At 37.6% G+C, this 16367-nt stretch overlaps 2 protein-coding genes across 4 annotated transcripts in view; both read right to left on the reverse strand.

The window, feature by feature from the left end:
* LOC124387535 (Fc receptor-like protein 5) overlaps nt 1–16367 on the reverse strand; it is a gene marked incomplete at its 5' end in the record, with an annotated part of 205314 nt that overhangs the window by 161290 nt on the left and 27657 nt on the right. The window lies entirely within an intron of this gene.
* The window catches only part of LOC124387229 (carcinoembryonic antigen-related cell adhesion molecule 5-like), a 184165-nt gene that overhangs the window by 154664 nt on the left and 13134 nt on the right, over nt 1–16367 (reverse strand). For 2 of the 3 annotated variants that reach the window (XR_006926117.1, XM_046851448.1), the window contains exon 6: nt 5457–5732. Coding sequence is in view for 2 of the 3 variants with exons in the window: in XM_046851448.1 (XP_046707404.1) it covers nt 5457–5732 (276 nt within the window). In the remaining variant the exon portion in view is untranslated. Of the gene's footprint in view, nt 1–20; nt 216–308; nt 441–2655; nt 2902–4549; nt 4817–5456; nt 5733–16367 lie in introns of those variants that run through there. The other variant, XM_046851447.1, reaches the window with a different exon arrangement.

Raw genomic sequence — 16367 nt, forward strand, 5'->3', positions numbered from 1 at the left:
GAGATTCTATAAATGCAGTAAATTAAAGTACAGTACAGTGATGTGATGGCCTCTAGTGGCCAAAATATGAAACAACACTTCCAAATCCTGACAATATGTTCCAAATCCAATTTTTTTTTAGCTAAATTGTGAAACAAAAAACGTGCCATTTAACACTCAGAAAGATGTTTCAGCTTCTATCACTCTGTATGGTCTTTTGTCGTCATCAGGTTCAGCTGTAAAACACACAATCATGAACACTTTAAATAAATCTCATATTAAATGTTAGGGTTTTATTTTATGGTTATTGAAGAACACTGCATTCTTACTTCGAGCTCTGTAGCATTTCACTGCCAGAATGGATGTCACCAGCACATACACAGAGACTGTTACTGCACTGCTGAGGAGCTTCAGAACTGATAATGAAGCTACACCATGTGCTTGATTTGGAGGAAGAAATACTAATAGAAAACAAACATAAATAAATAAATAAATAAACCAATAAATAAATATAACTTGCTGGTCATAAATTCAAGTTTAATGCCAAAATACAATTCTCTTGCTTTTAAGTTTGAGAAACTGTCTCTAAATTAATATGATATTTTCTGGAACATATAATTTGGAGAGTTATAAGAACATATACAGTGAGGAAAATAAGTATTTGAACACCCTGCTATTTTGCAAGTTCTACTACTTAGAAATCATGGAGGGTCTGAAATTGTCATCGTAGGTGCATGTCCACTGTGAGAGACATAATCTAAAAAAAAAAATCCAGAAATCACAATGTATGATTTTTTAACTATTTATTTGTATGATATAGCTGCAAATAAGTATTTGAACACCTGAGAAAGTTAATGTTAATATTTGGTACAGTAGCCTTTGTTTGCAATTACAGAGGTCAAACATTTCCTGTAGTTTTTCACCAGGTTTGCACACACTGCAGGAGGGATTTTGTCCCACTCCTCCACACAGATCTTCTCTAGATCAGTCAGGTTTCTGGCCTGTCGCTGAGAAACACGGAGTTTGAGTTCCCTCCAAAGATTCTCTATTGGGTTTAGGTCTGAGACTGGCTAGGCCATGCCAGAACCTTGATATGCTTCTTACAGAGCCACTCCTTGGTTATCCTGGCTGTGTGCTTCGGTCATTGTCATGTTGGAAGACCCAGCCTCGACCCATCTTCAGTGCTCTAACTGAGGGATGGAGGTTGTTCCCAAAATCTCGCAATACATGGCCCCGGTCATCCTCTCCTTAATACAGTGCAGTCGCCCTGTCCCATGTGCAGAAAAACACCCCAAAGATGATGCTACCACCCCATGCTTCACAGTAGGGATGGTGTTCTTGGGATGGTACTCATCATTCTTCTTCCTCCAAACACGTTTAGTGGAATTATGACCCAAAAGTTCTATTTTGGTCTCATCTGACCACATGACTTTCTCCCATGACTCCTCTGGATCATCCAAATGGTCATTAGCAAACTTAAGACGGGCCTGCACATGTGCTGGTTTAAGCAGGGGAACCTTCCGTGCCATGCATGATTTCAAACCATGACGCCTTAGTGTATTACCAACAGTAACCTTGGAAACGGTGGTCCCAGCTCTTTTCAGGTCATTGACCAGCTCCTCCTGTAGTTCTGGGCTGATTTCTCACCTTCCTTAGGATCATTGAGACCCCACGGTGAGATCTTGCATGGAGCCCCAGTCCGAGGGAGATTGACAGTCATGTTTAGCTTCTTCCATTTTCTAATGATTGTCCAACAGTGGACCTTTTTTCACCAAGCTGCTTGGCAATTTCCCCGTAGCCCTTTCCAGTCTTGTGGAGGTGTACAATTTTGTCTCTAGTGTCTTTGGACAGCTCTTTGGTCTTGGCCATGTTAGTAGTTGGATTCTTACTGATTGTATGGGGTGGACAGGTGTCTTTATGCAGCTAACGACCTCAAACAGGTGCATCTAATTTAGGATAATAAATGTAGTGGAGGTGGACATTTTAAAGGCAGACTAACAGGTCTTTGAGGGTCAGAATTCTAGCTGATAGACAGGTGTTCAAATACTTATTTGCAGCTGTATCATACAAATAAATAGTTTAAAAATCATACATTGTGATTTCTGGATTTTTTTTTTAGATTATGTCTCTCACAGTGGACATGCACCTACAATGACAATTTCAGACCCCGCCATGATTTCTAAGTGGGAGAACTTGCAAAAAAAGCAGGGTGTTCAAATACTTATTTTCCTCACTGTATTTTGGCTTCTTCCTTTTGATGATGTAGAAGACAAACAATGTAAAAGTCTCTTTCAGACAGTGCTGTATTATTTATCATGAAGTGATCAAATGGTTAAAGACAGTTACTGATCAGGTTAGTCACAGCCTATAGAGTGTTTAATGTGGGCTTAATAAATAGTATTCAGACCTGGATATGTGTCTAACCAGTGATCCTGTGATAATCACTCAGCATATTTCTCTCTTCTACATACAATTCAATCTAACTTGTGTTTATTTTAAAATAGTGTAAAACTGGTGTAATTGCAAGGATTTATTTCTACAGCATAAATTTAAAAAGTAGTAAATTTTTTGTCATTCAGATTTAAGTAGCTTGAAGAGTTAAAATGACTTTAAAGTAAAAAAAAATCTAATGCCAGAGGATTTTTCTTTTTGATGAATTTATGAATACTTTTTAACCTCTGACTGAAATCCAGCTTTTTGGTGACTCTCCTCTATCTGGATGTTTACAGTGGTAGAAACCTTCATCTGACTTTGACACATTATTGATGGTCATCACTCCTGTAGTCTGTTTCTGGAGAATTGATTCATCTTTATAGAAATCAAGACTAGTTGAGATCTTTGTCTTTCGATATAAACAGCGTAAAGTCAGAGGATTTCCCTCAGTTACAGGATGGACAGGACTGTCCAGGATCACATCACCATCTGTAGGACAGAGAAAAGCAGCAATACAAACACAAAATGTGTAAAACCCTCTAATAATCTGTTTGTGACACTACTATAGGACCAAACTCCCATCTATAATCAGGAGATTCTGGAAGATGTGACAATAGCAGTCAAAAATATTATTCTTCAGTTCTATTATATTTCAAAGTGCATCGTCTATATTTCAAAGTGCTGCTCCCACAGCAGATCAGTCATCTTCATATCACCCTGTCTTCTACATCTGCCTGATTCAGATTATGGCTGCCTTGCAAGGCGTATGGTCTGAGCACTGACAAGCAGACCTTCTGGTTCTGCAGCCTCTAAAGCAATGCTGCAGCACTCATGCATCTGTTTTTTGAAGCAGCTTCTGCACATGACACACAGCACGAAGACTCAATTTCTTTTAATCGACCCTTGCGAGGTCTTTTCTGAGTAGAACCCGTCTTTAACTCAATTTCCGGGTGTTACAGATCTTATAGCCTATGCCATCTTTGTGGAGAGCAACAATTCTCAAATCCTCAGTAAGTTTCTTGCCATAAGGTGCCATGTTGAACATCCAGTGTTCAGTATGAAGGAATTATACTTAAAGCACCCAATTTTAACTGCTCTAATACAAGATACACAAATTTATATGGTTCTGTCAAGCAGTCACAAACATGATGAATAGGACATTAGCTTTGGCAATGTCTTGGACATTTACTACTAGAATAGAATAGAATAGAATAGAATAGAATAGAATAGAATATAGAATAGCCTTTATTTGTCACATATAAACTACAGCACAGTGAATTTTTTTGTTCTTCGCAGATCCCAGCTTGCTCAGAAACTGGGGTCAGAGCTCAGCCATGATACTGGCCCTGGAGCATGTGGTTAAGGGCCTTGCTCAACGACCCAAGAGTGGCATCTTAGCGTTACCCGGGGTTAAACCCCTGACCTTCCGATTGGTAACCTGGCGCCTTAACCACTGGAGCTACCACTCCCCTACTACTACGTCTGTACTCACTTTTGTTGCCATCTATTGACAATAATGACTTTATATTAAGTTATTTTCTTAAAGCTGCACATTTACAAGTTTTATCCGAAAGTTTAATATGCTAAAATGGTTGATGAAACGTGGGGGGTTTACTCAATTTAATGAGATACTGTGTGTGTGTGTGTGTGTGTGTGTGTGTGTGTGTGTGTGTGTGTCATTGGTTATATAAATGACAAATGCATTTAATTATGCAAAGGAGCAATAAATGACCATTTTCTTGTATTCAGTTGTATTAGAGGACAAGAGAAATTTAAAAACTAGTGATAAATGAAGCTTATATGCAAAATCTTTCATTGTTTACTCTATTATAAAAACTCCAGAACAACAATGCTCTGTTATGGGTTTTATAAACATAACAGAGACTCAGAAAAGGAAACGGAGCTACATGGCTTGAAGCGTCTAATATAATTGTTTATCTGGAGTAGATAATGACACTGTGTTCAGAAACATTTTGAGTTCTTTAATAATTTCAAATTACTTTTCTTAACAAGATACTAAATTATATATTATATTTTATTAATAGAAATATGTAATGCCTCTTTTTTAATAATACACTTTTTATGTTTGGTCTGTTTTTATATAAAATTCTACTGATGAGAAGTGATAAAGACTCACTGTGTACTGTGATTTTAACAGATTTACTGCGTTCTCCAGATTCAGACTGACACCAGTAAACTCCAGTGTGTGATGGAGAGAGGGAGCTGATGTTACATGGAGATCCTGAATCTGATGAACAACTGAAAGAGGCCTGAATGCTCGTGTCGCGTCTCACTGTCCATCCAGTAGAGTCTCTCTGGTCCTCACAGCTCAGTGAGAGAGAGGCAGCAGTAAAGTGTTGAGTTCTGCTGGGATTGATGATCAGAGACACTGGAGGAGATTCACCTGTTCATAATAATATAAATATTAATATATTTTAAACGATATTAATATTGATTTTGGTTAAAGAAGAAAAAAATGTGTTTTGTGTTCGAACTGCTGCATTGTACCAGTGTTAAATTGCAAAATACATACATGCAGAATTTCTTAAATATTTATTGCATTTCTCACACACACACACACACACACACACACACACACACACACACACACACACACACACACACACACACACACACACACACTCTTTTGAAATTGGCAAATCAGAATCATGTTTATATGAAGTGGTTTATAGCAGTTTTATAGAAAACACTCTGGAATTTTCAATGTTATTTCAATATACAATATTAACATAATTTTAAAAAAGTTTTATAAACTTAAACTTTAATCTTGAAGAATAATACACACATTAGTGTCTGTTAAAAAATAACAACTAAGTAACAATGTGTCACAACAACAAAATAGCTAATTTACAACGGTTAAGTGGTTCTTTGCAAAATAAATCACTCAGTTACACATGGGAAAGTAAAAACCAAAAGTTAACAGATAAGAGAGGATCAGTAAAATCTGTACTGATACTATAATGAGACTATTTATGAATGATAACCTTCTGATAAATAATACATATATACATTTCCACACTCACCTGATACAGTGAGAGTAACAGAATCACTCGTCTCTGAGATCTGATTGTCACTGTGTCTCCTCCCTCTGCAGGTGTATTTCCCTCTAGAAGAGTCTGTAACAGGGCTGATAGTGAACTCCTGTGTTGCGTGGTTTGGGTTGAGTGTGTTATCATCCTTATACCAGTCGTAATTCCACTCAGTGTCTCTTCCTGTTTTTATTTCACACCTGAAAGTCACAATTTCTCCTCTGAACACTTGTGTATCAGGCTTTATAATCACCACAGGTTTAGGACTCTCTGTAAGATACAAAAATAATCACTGTTATTGTATATGAATACATTTCTTCATATACATATTTAGATAATATAGTTCTTATACAATGATATTATTTAAACAAGTATTAAACATTTTTTAATTGAAAAGGAAATTTACAGTTCAGTCTGAATGCACAGTGAATCTGCTCACATTTAAATGATTAAACTCTCAAAACAATCACTACTGATGTAAGGAAAAATGTGGATCACAATTTTAAAAACAGATTCTGCACTAAAATAATTAGGTTACTGTACTGATAAGTGACTTCTGCATTATTTATTTATATCTGTTTATACAGATTTTGTAATAAGACAATTTATCATTAGGAATTAAACTTGAAATAAAAATTGAAAGGTAACAACAAAAATTGTACATACTGTCTTGTTACCCTTATTAATATTGGAGAGACACAGTTTAGCTAAGTATATTTTAGCCAACACATTTCTTACTTCTTTTATCTGCTCTTAATTCATGCACATGTTCTATCCTATGCTCTGTCTAATTCTTCTGTGATCTTTTTGGTTGTCAGGGAACCACCAGCCACACATCCCTCCAAGGCTCACACTCTCACTCAGCCTTTCCCTGCTCTAATCACCTACACCTGTTCCCCATTTACCTTTCCCCTTTATAATGTCCCGATTCCCCCTCACTCACTTTCGGATCTACTTGTTGCTATGATTGATCAACCGGACTGCCTACCACTCGTGTTCCCCTTACTTCCCTGCTTCTCTCTCCACTTTGGATGTAACGCTCAAGATGCCTGGTCTATATTGTGACACTGGTACAGTTTGGAATTTAAAGTGAGCCCAACCAGTGTGCAACATGTTCTTGACCAGGGGTGTCAAACTCAGGCCCACAGGCCAGATTTGTTTGGTTGTAATTATATTTGGCCCACAAGATCATACCAAATGTGTATTAGAGCTGGCCCGCCCCTATATAGCTCATACACCACTAATACTACAAATCCCAGAATGCTTTGTTAGTGCGTCAGTCGAGACCGCTGAAAAACTCTGCGTACTCAGTGCTGAATTTACCCGCCGATTTACTGACTTTGAAGCCCAGAAATGCAGATTTGAACTGCCCAGTAATATTTTTTGTGGTTGACGTGGAAATCGCACCAACCAACCTCCAAATGGATCTAAAATCCAGTGTAGAGATACGCTTAAGTCAAAGTACGAGTCTGTGTGTGCTGCACAGTTTCCATGTTTCCTCCACGACACACTGCACCAACTCCATGCCCAAGTTGCTCTAATATTCTCTATGGTCAGCAGCACATATCTGTGTGAGCAACTGTTCTTTTTGATGAAGATGAACAAAACAATACTCAGGAGTCTCACTGATGAACACCTTCACTCAATCCTGAGTATTTCCTCAGCTCAGAGCCTAAACCCAGACATGATGCTCAGCTCAGAGCCTAAACCCCAGACATGATGCACTTGTATCTAATAAGAGATGCAGGTATCTGACTTCAACCAATCAGAGTAAATCAGAGTGTAGCAAACTGAGCTTGAATTAATGGTGTCTTTATGCACTTTTTCTACTCCAAGGCATGAACTGTTAACAGTTGAATGATTGCTTTTTTTAATTGAAGGAAATTATTATTATTATTATTGGTTGTTTTGTTGTTGGCCTGTGAAAAAAAATTACATTAAAAAGGATCTTGAAAGGCTAGAGAAAGAGAGAGAGAGAGAGAGAGAGAGAGAGAGAGAGAGAGAGACATAATAAGAAATAAATACCACTGATGTGTGTTTTATTTCAAATTTCTCATGTGTTTATAATATTAAACTTTGGTTGTTCCAGATTCAATTTTTATGCAAAACTAAAGTTTGTTTCCATATGAAAAGGTTCAACATTACACATCTGGAGAGACGTAAAACATGCACAATTGCAGTCAATTTTTCAATAACTATTGAGTTTGGCCCGCGATTTCGTCCCAGTTTTTAATTTTGGTTCACTGTGAATTTGAGTTTGACACCCCTGCTCTAGACACAACATCTCCTGTTACCCAAAAAGCTTTTCTTCCTTAAACTTAATTTTACTGTATATGTACATAAAATGTACATATAACATTTACTTCCTTAACTACAAATTTAGTTACTAGTTAAACATTTATTAGCAGGAACAACGGTGCTAACTATAATAGATTATTAAACTGAAGACAGATTAAATTTCTTAAATAAATTCAAACATTTAAACATTCATTCAGTCTGCTTACAACCTCACATGTCCACTCTCTTCTTCTTAAATCAGATTTAGTTCATCACATACAGGTGGATGTTTCTCTCTAGAGCTTTGTATTATCCTAGGTCAGGTCTTTGTTGATGTATTTTCTTTCTTTGAGGTTTCAGCTTGTGAAAGTTTTCAAATCTCTCAGGCCAAACAGAAAGATGTGCTGCATTCCAGTGTTTTCCATCACTTAGAATGAATGTGCTCGGTGCTATTTGCTGTTGTATAGTCAAAGGTTAAGTGAACTGAGCTTCACCTTTTATTACATGGTACGCTTCTAAATCTGTAAAATGTTACACTTTTACATTTTTTTTTTTACATTCTTTTGGTAGTGGTGGATTTAGTGGTGGATTTTTTTTTTTACATTCTTTTGGCCGCTTGGTAGTGGTGGATTTAGGCAAAAACATTTTATATTTTTGACAGCTCATATGCACGGTCGTGTCAATTATTAGATAATGTCACAGTGAATGAACCTGCTTGGGACTTGGACTGTGCACCCACCACCTGGAGACGTTCCCTCACTCATACACTCAGAACGGAGAGGTGCGGGTTGGGTGACATAACATCAGTAAGGAGAACTGAATCCAAATTAAAATTATGGATGACAAAAAGGTCTCGACCCTCAGGAGCCCAATTCAGAAAACAAGAGGAAATGAGTAGAAGGGAAATGTACAAAAGATAAAAGGTGTGTATGCTGCTCTATCTTTCATCTCATTATGAGGATAGTGAAGGCTAATGCACTTAATTAAATTAAACAACTATATATCTTTTAGCTGCATAAAATTATAATTTATAGTATGTAGTTTATCATGTGTGTAGCAACAAAACAATTATAGCCTAACTAGTGTAGTTGTATTTTACTTAAAATAGCACTTATTGATGGGTTACCTTTAATTGAGTTGATGTCAAAGGTTTTCTTTGACTGTACTGAATAGATCCTGAACTGAGATCAATAGGGGGAATCTCCAGTGCAGCTTAAATCTCATTTAAAACACATAAGGATATAGATGTTGTAGGAAGCCTATGGCTTCAATTTGCCAAATAGTTGTAGGTTCTTGGTTATGAAAGTTTGATAAATTGTGCACAATGATGTGTGTATTTAATTGTGAAATAAGTGCATTTAGGGTGATAATTAGGGTGATATTTCTACATGAAAGGAAGCTCTCAGAAATGTCTCCAAATTTGTGGACTCTGAAAATATGTTTTACCCATCCAGTGACGGTAGCTGAAGCAGAGAGGCTTTTCAAAGCTAAAACGTATCAATCGGGGAGACATTAAGTCATGATGTGGTTCACCCAGAGCGTCATTCAAGATAAAACCATCATAGGTGGTATCTATGTGCCAGCGGGGCACGAGTGGAGGGCGGAGCCAGACGGAATGAGCTGTAAGAAACACCTGCAGCTGATGAGAGTAATCAGTGCTCTCTGTTTCAGTCTGGCGACACCAATAAAGAGGAGGATGAGACGCCAACCTCGGGGAGAGAGAGCCACAAAGCAGAGAGACGAGAGGAAGGGTCGCCAAACTGGGACTAAGCGTGAGCGGGTGCCAGTGGAAGGATGTGGCGGCCATCGAGCGATCTCAGGCGAACGCGAGAAAAGGTGTGCCGGTCTGCGAGGAAACTCGGGCGGGCACTAAGAGAGACAGCGGCCAATCCACGAGTGAGACAGACGGACGCCGAAGGAAGGGCACCCCGATCCGAGAGCGACTGCCGGCAAACTCAGGTATATAAAATCATCTCAAACAGAGATGATTTTATATAGATCTATTATTATTGTTATTTATGGCACGGTGATATGACGGGTGGTGAAGGACATGTATGAGGACAGTGTGACAGCAGTGAAGTGTGCAGTAGGAACAACAGACTGGTTCAAGGTGAAGGTTGGACTGCATCAAGGATCGGCCCTCAGCCCTTTCCTGTTTGCAGTGGTGATGGACAGGTTGACGGACGAGGTCAGACAGGAGTCTCCCTGGACTATGATGTTTGCAGATGATATTGTGATTTGTGGTGAGAGTAGGGAGAAGAGCCTGGAGAGGTGGAGGTATGTGCTGGAGAGAAGGGGAATGAAAGTCAGTAGGAGTAAGACTGAGTACATGTGTGTGAATGAGAGGGAGGGCAGTGGAGGTGCGGTTGCAGGAGAAGAGGTGGAGAAGGTGGTGGAGTTCAGGTACCTGGGGTCAACAGTGCAAAGTAATGGAGAGTGTGTTAGGAAGTAAAGAAAAGAATGCAGGCAGGGTGGAGTGGGTGAAGAAGAGTGGCAGGAGTGATTTGTGATAGAAGAGTATCTGCAAGAATGAAAGGGAAAGTTTATCGGACTGTGGTGAGACCTGTGATGTACACTTTAGAGACAGTGGGATTGAGTAAAAGGCAGAAGGTGGAGCTGGAGGTAGCAGAGTTAAGGTTTTCGTAGGGAGTGACGAGGATGGACAAGATTAGAAATGAGTTTATTAGAGGGACAGCGCATGTAGTACCAAGGAGAAGGTTCATGGATGTGGTGAAGGAAAACATGCAGGTAGTTGGTGTGAGAGAGGCAGATGTACTGTAGAGGACAGGGTGGTATGGAGATAGATGATCCGCTGTGGAGTCGAAGGAAGAAGAAGAAGATTAAACATTATGGCTGTAATAATTCATAGTACTTGGATACTTATGTACATTTGAAGGCAAATACTTTTGTACTTTTCCTCAAGTGAAGATTTAAAAGGACACTTACTTTTGCTAGTCATATTTTACCTACTGTATCGCTACTTTTATCCACATGCTTTGTGTAAATGGTCAAAATGTCTACCCGGTTTTTTTTTTGTTTTTTTTTCCAATTAACCCTTGTTTAATTGACAGGTTTTATTTTTAATCATATTTTTTTTGCTTTATGATTATATATGATTATAAAACAGAAAGAAAGAAAGAAATACAACAGCTTGCCACTGGGACAGTACCCTTTAACGGACATCTTTGTACCTTATTTACCCCAAAAATGTATAGTTGTTCATTAAGGTACACATTGGTACTCTAATATAAAGTACAAAGATGTCCTTATAATGGTAGCAAGAGTATATTGTTTACATATTTCAAATTGTATTTTGTGTATGCACAGTACATGGCACACAGTAATGGATACTTGCACATTCAAATAATTTTGTTCTATTCTACAGTCCATGTGTGTTCACCCGGACTCTATTTATACTCATCACCACTGTCTTTACTCATTGATGGTTATTGTCTTTACTACGTTGTATGGATGTGTGATTTACCTGCTCCTTATTATTTAAATTACATCTTTAATGTTACTATTCGTCATCCTTGTCTCTCCGTGTACATACTGTGACACATACTTGATATTATGTAGAATTGGCAGAGTTAAACATGCTGTAAAATCTCAGTTCAACATTATCTTTATTCTTATTTGAAGGGTTTTGATAACACACATTTTAAAAAACAAAAGACGTTATAAAAGAGTTTAAGGAAAATACACAGAAAAAAACGTTTGTCCAAGCAGCTATTTTTTCTTATAATCCTTTAAAACTTGCTAATTATTCAACAAGAGCAACAGGCAGAGTTACTAAACATTGTTTAACACAATTCGGAAACCATATGCTTGACTTTTTTGTAAAAAAGGAGTGAAGCGTTTTTTGCTGCTTTGAGCTCATCGCAACCGAATGTTGAATCGTGCACGGGACCGCGGATGCGACTCGAGCTACAGTACTAGGGCGCGTGATGATAACGTGATAAGTGAGTGAATGATTGCCATGGATATGTGAACGTCATGTATAGACTATCTTGTCCCTTTGAATTTTAAATCAGTCTGCATTTATATATATTGCTCCATTAAAAATCTCATGTTGCAAACACACATTCTCCACTAAAAAAGTGAGGGGGACGAATTTACTTTTTATAAAAAGTGCGTGGGACATATCCCCCATGTAATCTACGCCCCTGTTCCAAAGAACTCATTATAATACAAAGTAGATGTTTCATTGTTTTTAGATTACACAATAAGGTGATCTCACTGTCATTTCCTGTTTTATGTTTGTAAAAGATACAGTATAAAATAAGATCCGTTACTTCAGTTTACCTGCAGAACACTTTCACAATGAAAATACATAAGGATTTGATTCCTGTATATTTTGCCTCCTGACTGTGGCTGAGTAAACGTCATGTGTTTATAAAGTAGATTAAAGCAGTTTTATTCAAAACACACATCTACCGTTTCCACAGTTAATGCAATAGACAATTTTAACATGTTTAAAAATACTTATATACTTACAAAAAAAATTAAGCATACTGACATTAGTCTTAAAAAAAATAAATGTCATTTAATTATTCAGTTTATTATTTAATTTATAAAACCACATTACTGAAAGTGTGACAATAGAATCAGCTGACTATTAGATGAAAAATCAGTTTTTATTAATCGAAAATTTAAATAATAGCAGAGGAAAAATGTGTCAAAACTATCGAAATAGTTGATACTTGATAGTAATTCTTTGCTAATTCAATTAATCTGTTTCTTTAATATGGAAAAGTGAAAAATCAAATGCCGACAGGTAAAAGAGGAACACTAAAATAATTACAATAAAGCTTTCTTATACAATAAAATCAGATTAAACTCTGTCACAGCAATTAATTCTGATGTAAACTAAATGGAGATCACAATAAAAAAAAAAAAACAGCACAAAAATAATCAGGTTACTGTACAGAACTTCTACATGTAACACTACTAGTAACAGCGTGCAAACCAACAGCGATTGGTGGTGAGTTAGCTGGATTATCTGTAGTCTAGGTGTTACTGATTCTATAATTTTAAATCACGGTGCCCCCAATAAAAAGTTTATTAAACAATGAAAAAAAAATTAATTAGCAGTAGGGGTTCACTATTACTCTCGCTTAAAAAAAACTGAACAACACTATTAGTGTTGTGAAGCTTTCCTCTAAAAGAATATTAATTTCAAATAACCAGATGCAAATGCACAATGTAACAAATATGAAAGTAGTTAAACAAAAACTTTTAATTTTTGGATATAAGAAAAAAAATCTTAAAGCTAAAAAGAACAAAACAAAAACGTCCTTGTGTTTAGGGTAAATGACAAATCTGTTCTCTTTCAATTGTCAGTAGATTATAGACTGAATAAAGAATCAAAAACTGCTCGGTACTGAACTCAACTGAATTAATTCAGCAGCTAGTTGCTGTAATATACCAATATAAATTAACACAATACCCGAAAACAACCCTTGCAAAGAGTGTAAAATGTCCTTGACCAAGCGCTTGGATTTCGTTGGGGCCCAAATTCGGTTACCACACCTTATTGGTCATCATGACCAATGACTGGAATGACTCACTTTACATGCAACATTCAAATGCTTACGTATGTACAAAGTGATATTGAAACATTTCCAAAAATAATAATACAGTGGAACCCGGTTATCTCACCCTCGGTTACCTCGACAACCCTATTAAGTCAACGTTTTTGAAGTGGAACCGCCAAATTCTTGCTTTTTCTAAGCATTTTTTATCGGTTATGTCGATTTTTATGTCGCCGAACCCTAATATCTCCAGCACAAGGGGGGAAAAATTTGCCATTTAACGTCGGTTATCTCGGTGCAGCCGCAGAAGAACTCATGAAGTGGCGGAAAAATCAAGTCTTACAGCTGCTACAGGTGTTGTATTGTATACTGGTGAATCTCTGCTGTTAGTTAGTGCTAGTGTTCGTAGTGTTAGTAGGGGAGCGGCGCGGCTTTGGGAAGAAAATCACAGCCGTTGAGAGAATGCCGGTAAGGCACGTACCGGGATACCGGGATGAACCAACATATACCAACAATAACGGACAGTGAGAGTGTGGAAGTTTAAATAGGAGCTGGTGATGATGATAAACGAGCACCATATGTGCGCGATTGAAGCCTGGAGCTTCAGAGAAAGCGGCCGAGAAAACACCTGACACGCTGAAGGTGGCGCCGAAGGGGGCGTGGCAGGTGGATTCCTGACAGATAAACATGTACTGTATGTATTTTTATAGCATGCCTTCATCAAACAAATCGCGGCAACGCTGTTGTGTAAAAAAACCTTTCAAAAACACGTGCATGCACATTCTCATTTCTTAACGCACATCATGTACATAAAGAAATTTCTAGCACGTTAATATATTGCCGCCATTTTGATTTTCGTTTATCTCGATCATCGGTTACCTCGATGTTTTTTGGCGACCCCCTAGGACATCGACATAACCGGGTTCCACTGTAATAAAATAAAAACATACTAGAATAATGATATAGCAATGTATACCAATGTTCATTGGGTTACATACACTATTCATCTCTTAATTACAGTGTGTTACTGTCCTGTTCATCTCTTCATAAAACAATTCAGCGTTAGGAATTAAATCTCTTCAGCAATAGAACAAAAAAAGCAGAGGTAAAAATTGTGCATATATACAGTGATACAAAATGGTATATATACTCTCTCTCTCTCTCTCTCTCTCTCTCTCTGCAAAGGAACAAGCAATTTACATTACAAAATATATTGGGCAAATTTGTTGGTATCCCTCTACGAAAAAGACTAACCTATTACTTATTGTGAAGGAGAATGTCAGGAAGTCATGGGACACGATGAAAGGCCAGATTATTCTGTCAGAAGTGCTTGGGTGTTGGGTTTCAGATCAGAACTTATACAAGCCCACTGCAGAAGAGTTCAGTGTTTTTGTTGTTAGTGTCTGGGTACTTTTAGTGGTATGTTTTGGGTAATTGTTTTATTGGAGAACCATGAGCTGTGACTGATACTGAACAGTCTGATGTCAGACAGTACATTTCACTCCAGAGTGCACAGATTTAAAGCTCCCTCTGCCAGACTCTTTTCTTTTAAACCTTTATTTCTTTATCTGTGAACATACAGCTGATGCTCCTCACTAAAAAGTTCCTGTTTTGTCTCATTAGTCCAAAGGACATTCTTCCAGAACCATTGTGGCTTAGTCAGTATGCATTTTAGCACATTTTTAAGACAACAATAAGCCTAAAACATCAGTCTAATTCAATTATTTATATTTTTAATGGATACCAGTAAATTTTCATTTTCACATTTGTATAGATACAAACATAAAATTTCTCAATTCATAACTCCTTATACACACACTAATCTCTCACACTGTACAGATTTTACAGCCTCTTACACTCGTTGGTTCAGTATAAAAGTTCACACTCAGGCAGGTCTCGACTCGAACATTTTAATGTTTCTGAAATAGTAAAATTGCATTTACAGCCTCTGAGCAACACATTTTGGTGATGTCAGTGGTGGGTGAAGTACAAACCACATAGTTGGGTAAAAGTAGAGATACAGTAGGTAAGTTATTACTTTAGTAAAAGTGTCCCTTTTGTACTTTTACTCAAGTGAAAATCTAAAGTATTTGCCTTTAAATGTACTTAAGTTTCCAATGTTCTCTGACTTATTAATGCTGTAATTTACTATTGTAGCTATAAAGAAACTCACTCACTCACATACACACTCTCTTTCACTCACTCACTCACTCACATACACACTCACACACTCTCTTTCACTCACTTACTCACTCACTTACTCACTCACACACTCTCTTTCACTTACTCACTTACTCACTCACTCACACACTCTCTTTCACTCGCTTACTCACTCACTCACACATTCTTTCGCTTACAGTTGTGTTCAAAATTATTCAACCCCCACTGAAATTGATTGTTTTGGTCGGTTTGACATTGATTATGATCATTCAGTCATCCTGCTTACAATTAAATCAAAGAGGCACGTGTAGGTCAGACAAATATAACATAACATTTATAATGAAATAACCACAAATGTCTTTTCTGAGCTCACATCATTATCAGTTTTATTCAACCCCCAAGTGACATTCAATCTTAGTACTTAGTACAACATCCTTTTACAGTTATAACAGCTTTTAAGCGTGAAGCATAGCTTGACACAAGTGTCTTGCAGCGATCTACGGGTATCTTCGCCCATTCATCATGGGCAAAAGCCTCCAGTTCAGTCACATTCTTAGGCTTGCGCACTGCAACTGCTTTCTTTAAGTCCCACCAGAGGTTCTCAATCGGATTTAAGTCTGGTGACTGCGATGGCCACTTCAAAATGTTCCAGCCTTTAATCTGCAACCATGCTCTAGTGGACTTGGAGGTATGCTTGGGATCATTGTCCTGTTGAAAGGTCCAACGCCTTCCAAGCCTCAGGTTTGTGACGGACTGCATCACATTGTCATCCAATATCTCCTGGTACTGAAGAGAATTCATGGTACCTTGCACACGCTGAAGCTTCCCAGTACCTGCAGAAGCAAAACAGCCCCAAAGCATGATTGACCCCCCGCCATGCTTCACAGTAGGCAAGGTGTTCTTTTCTTCATAGGCCTTGTTCTTCCTCCTCCAA

Source organism: Silurus meridionalis, chromosome 6 (assembly GCF_014805685.1).
Source record: "Silurus meridionalis isolate SWU-2019-XX chromosome 6, ASM1480568v1, whole genome shotgun sequence".
NCBI lineage: Eukaryota > Metazoa > Chordata > Actinopteri > Siluriformes > Siluridae > Silurus > Silurus meridionalis.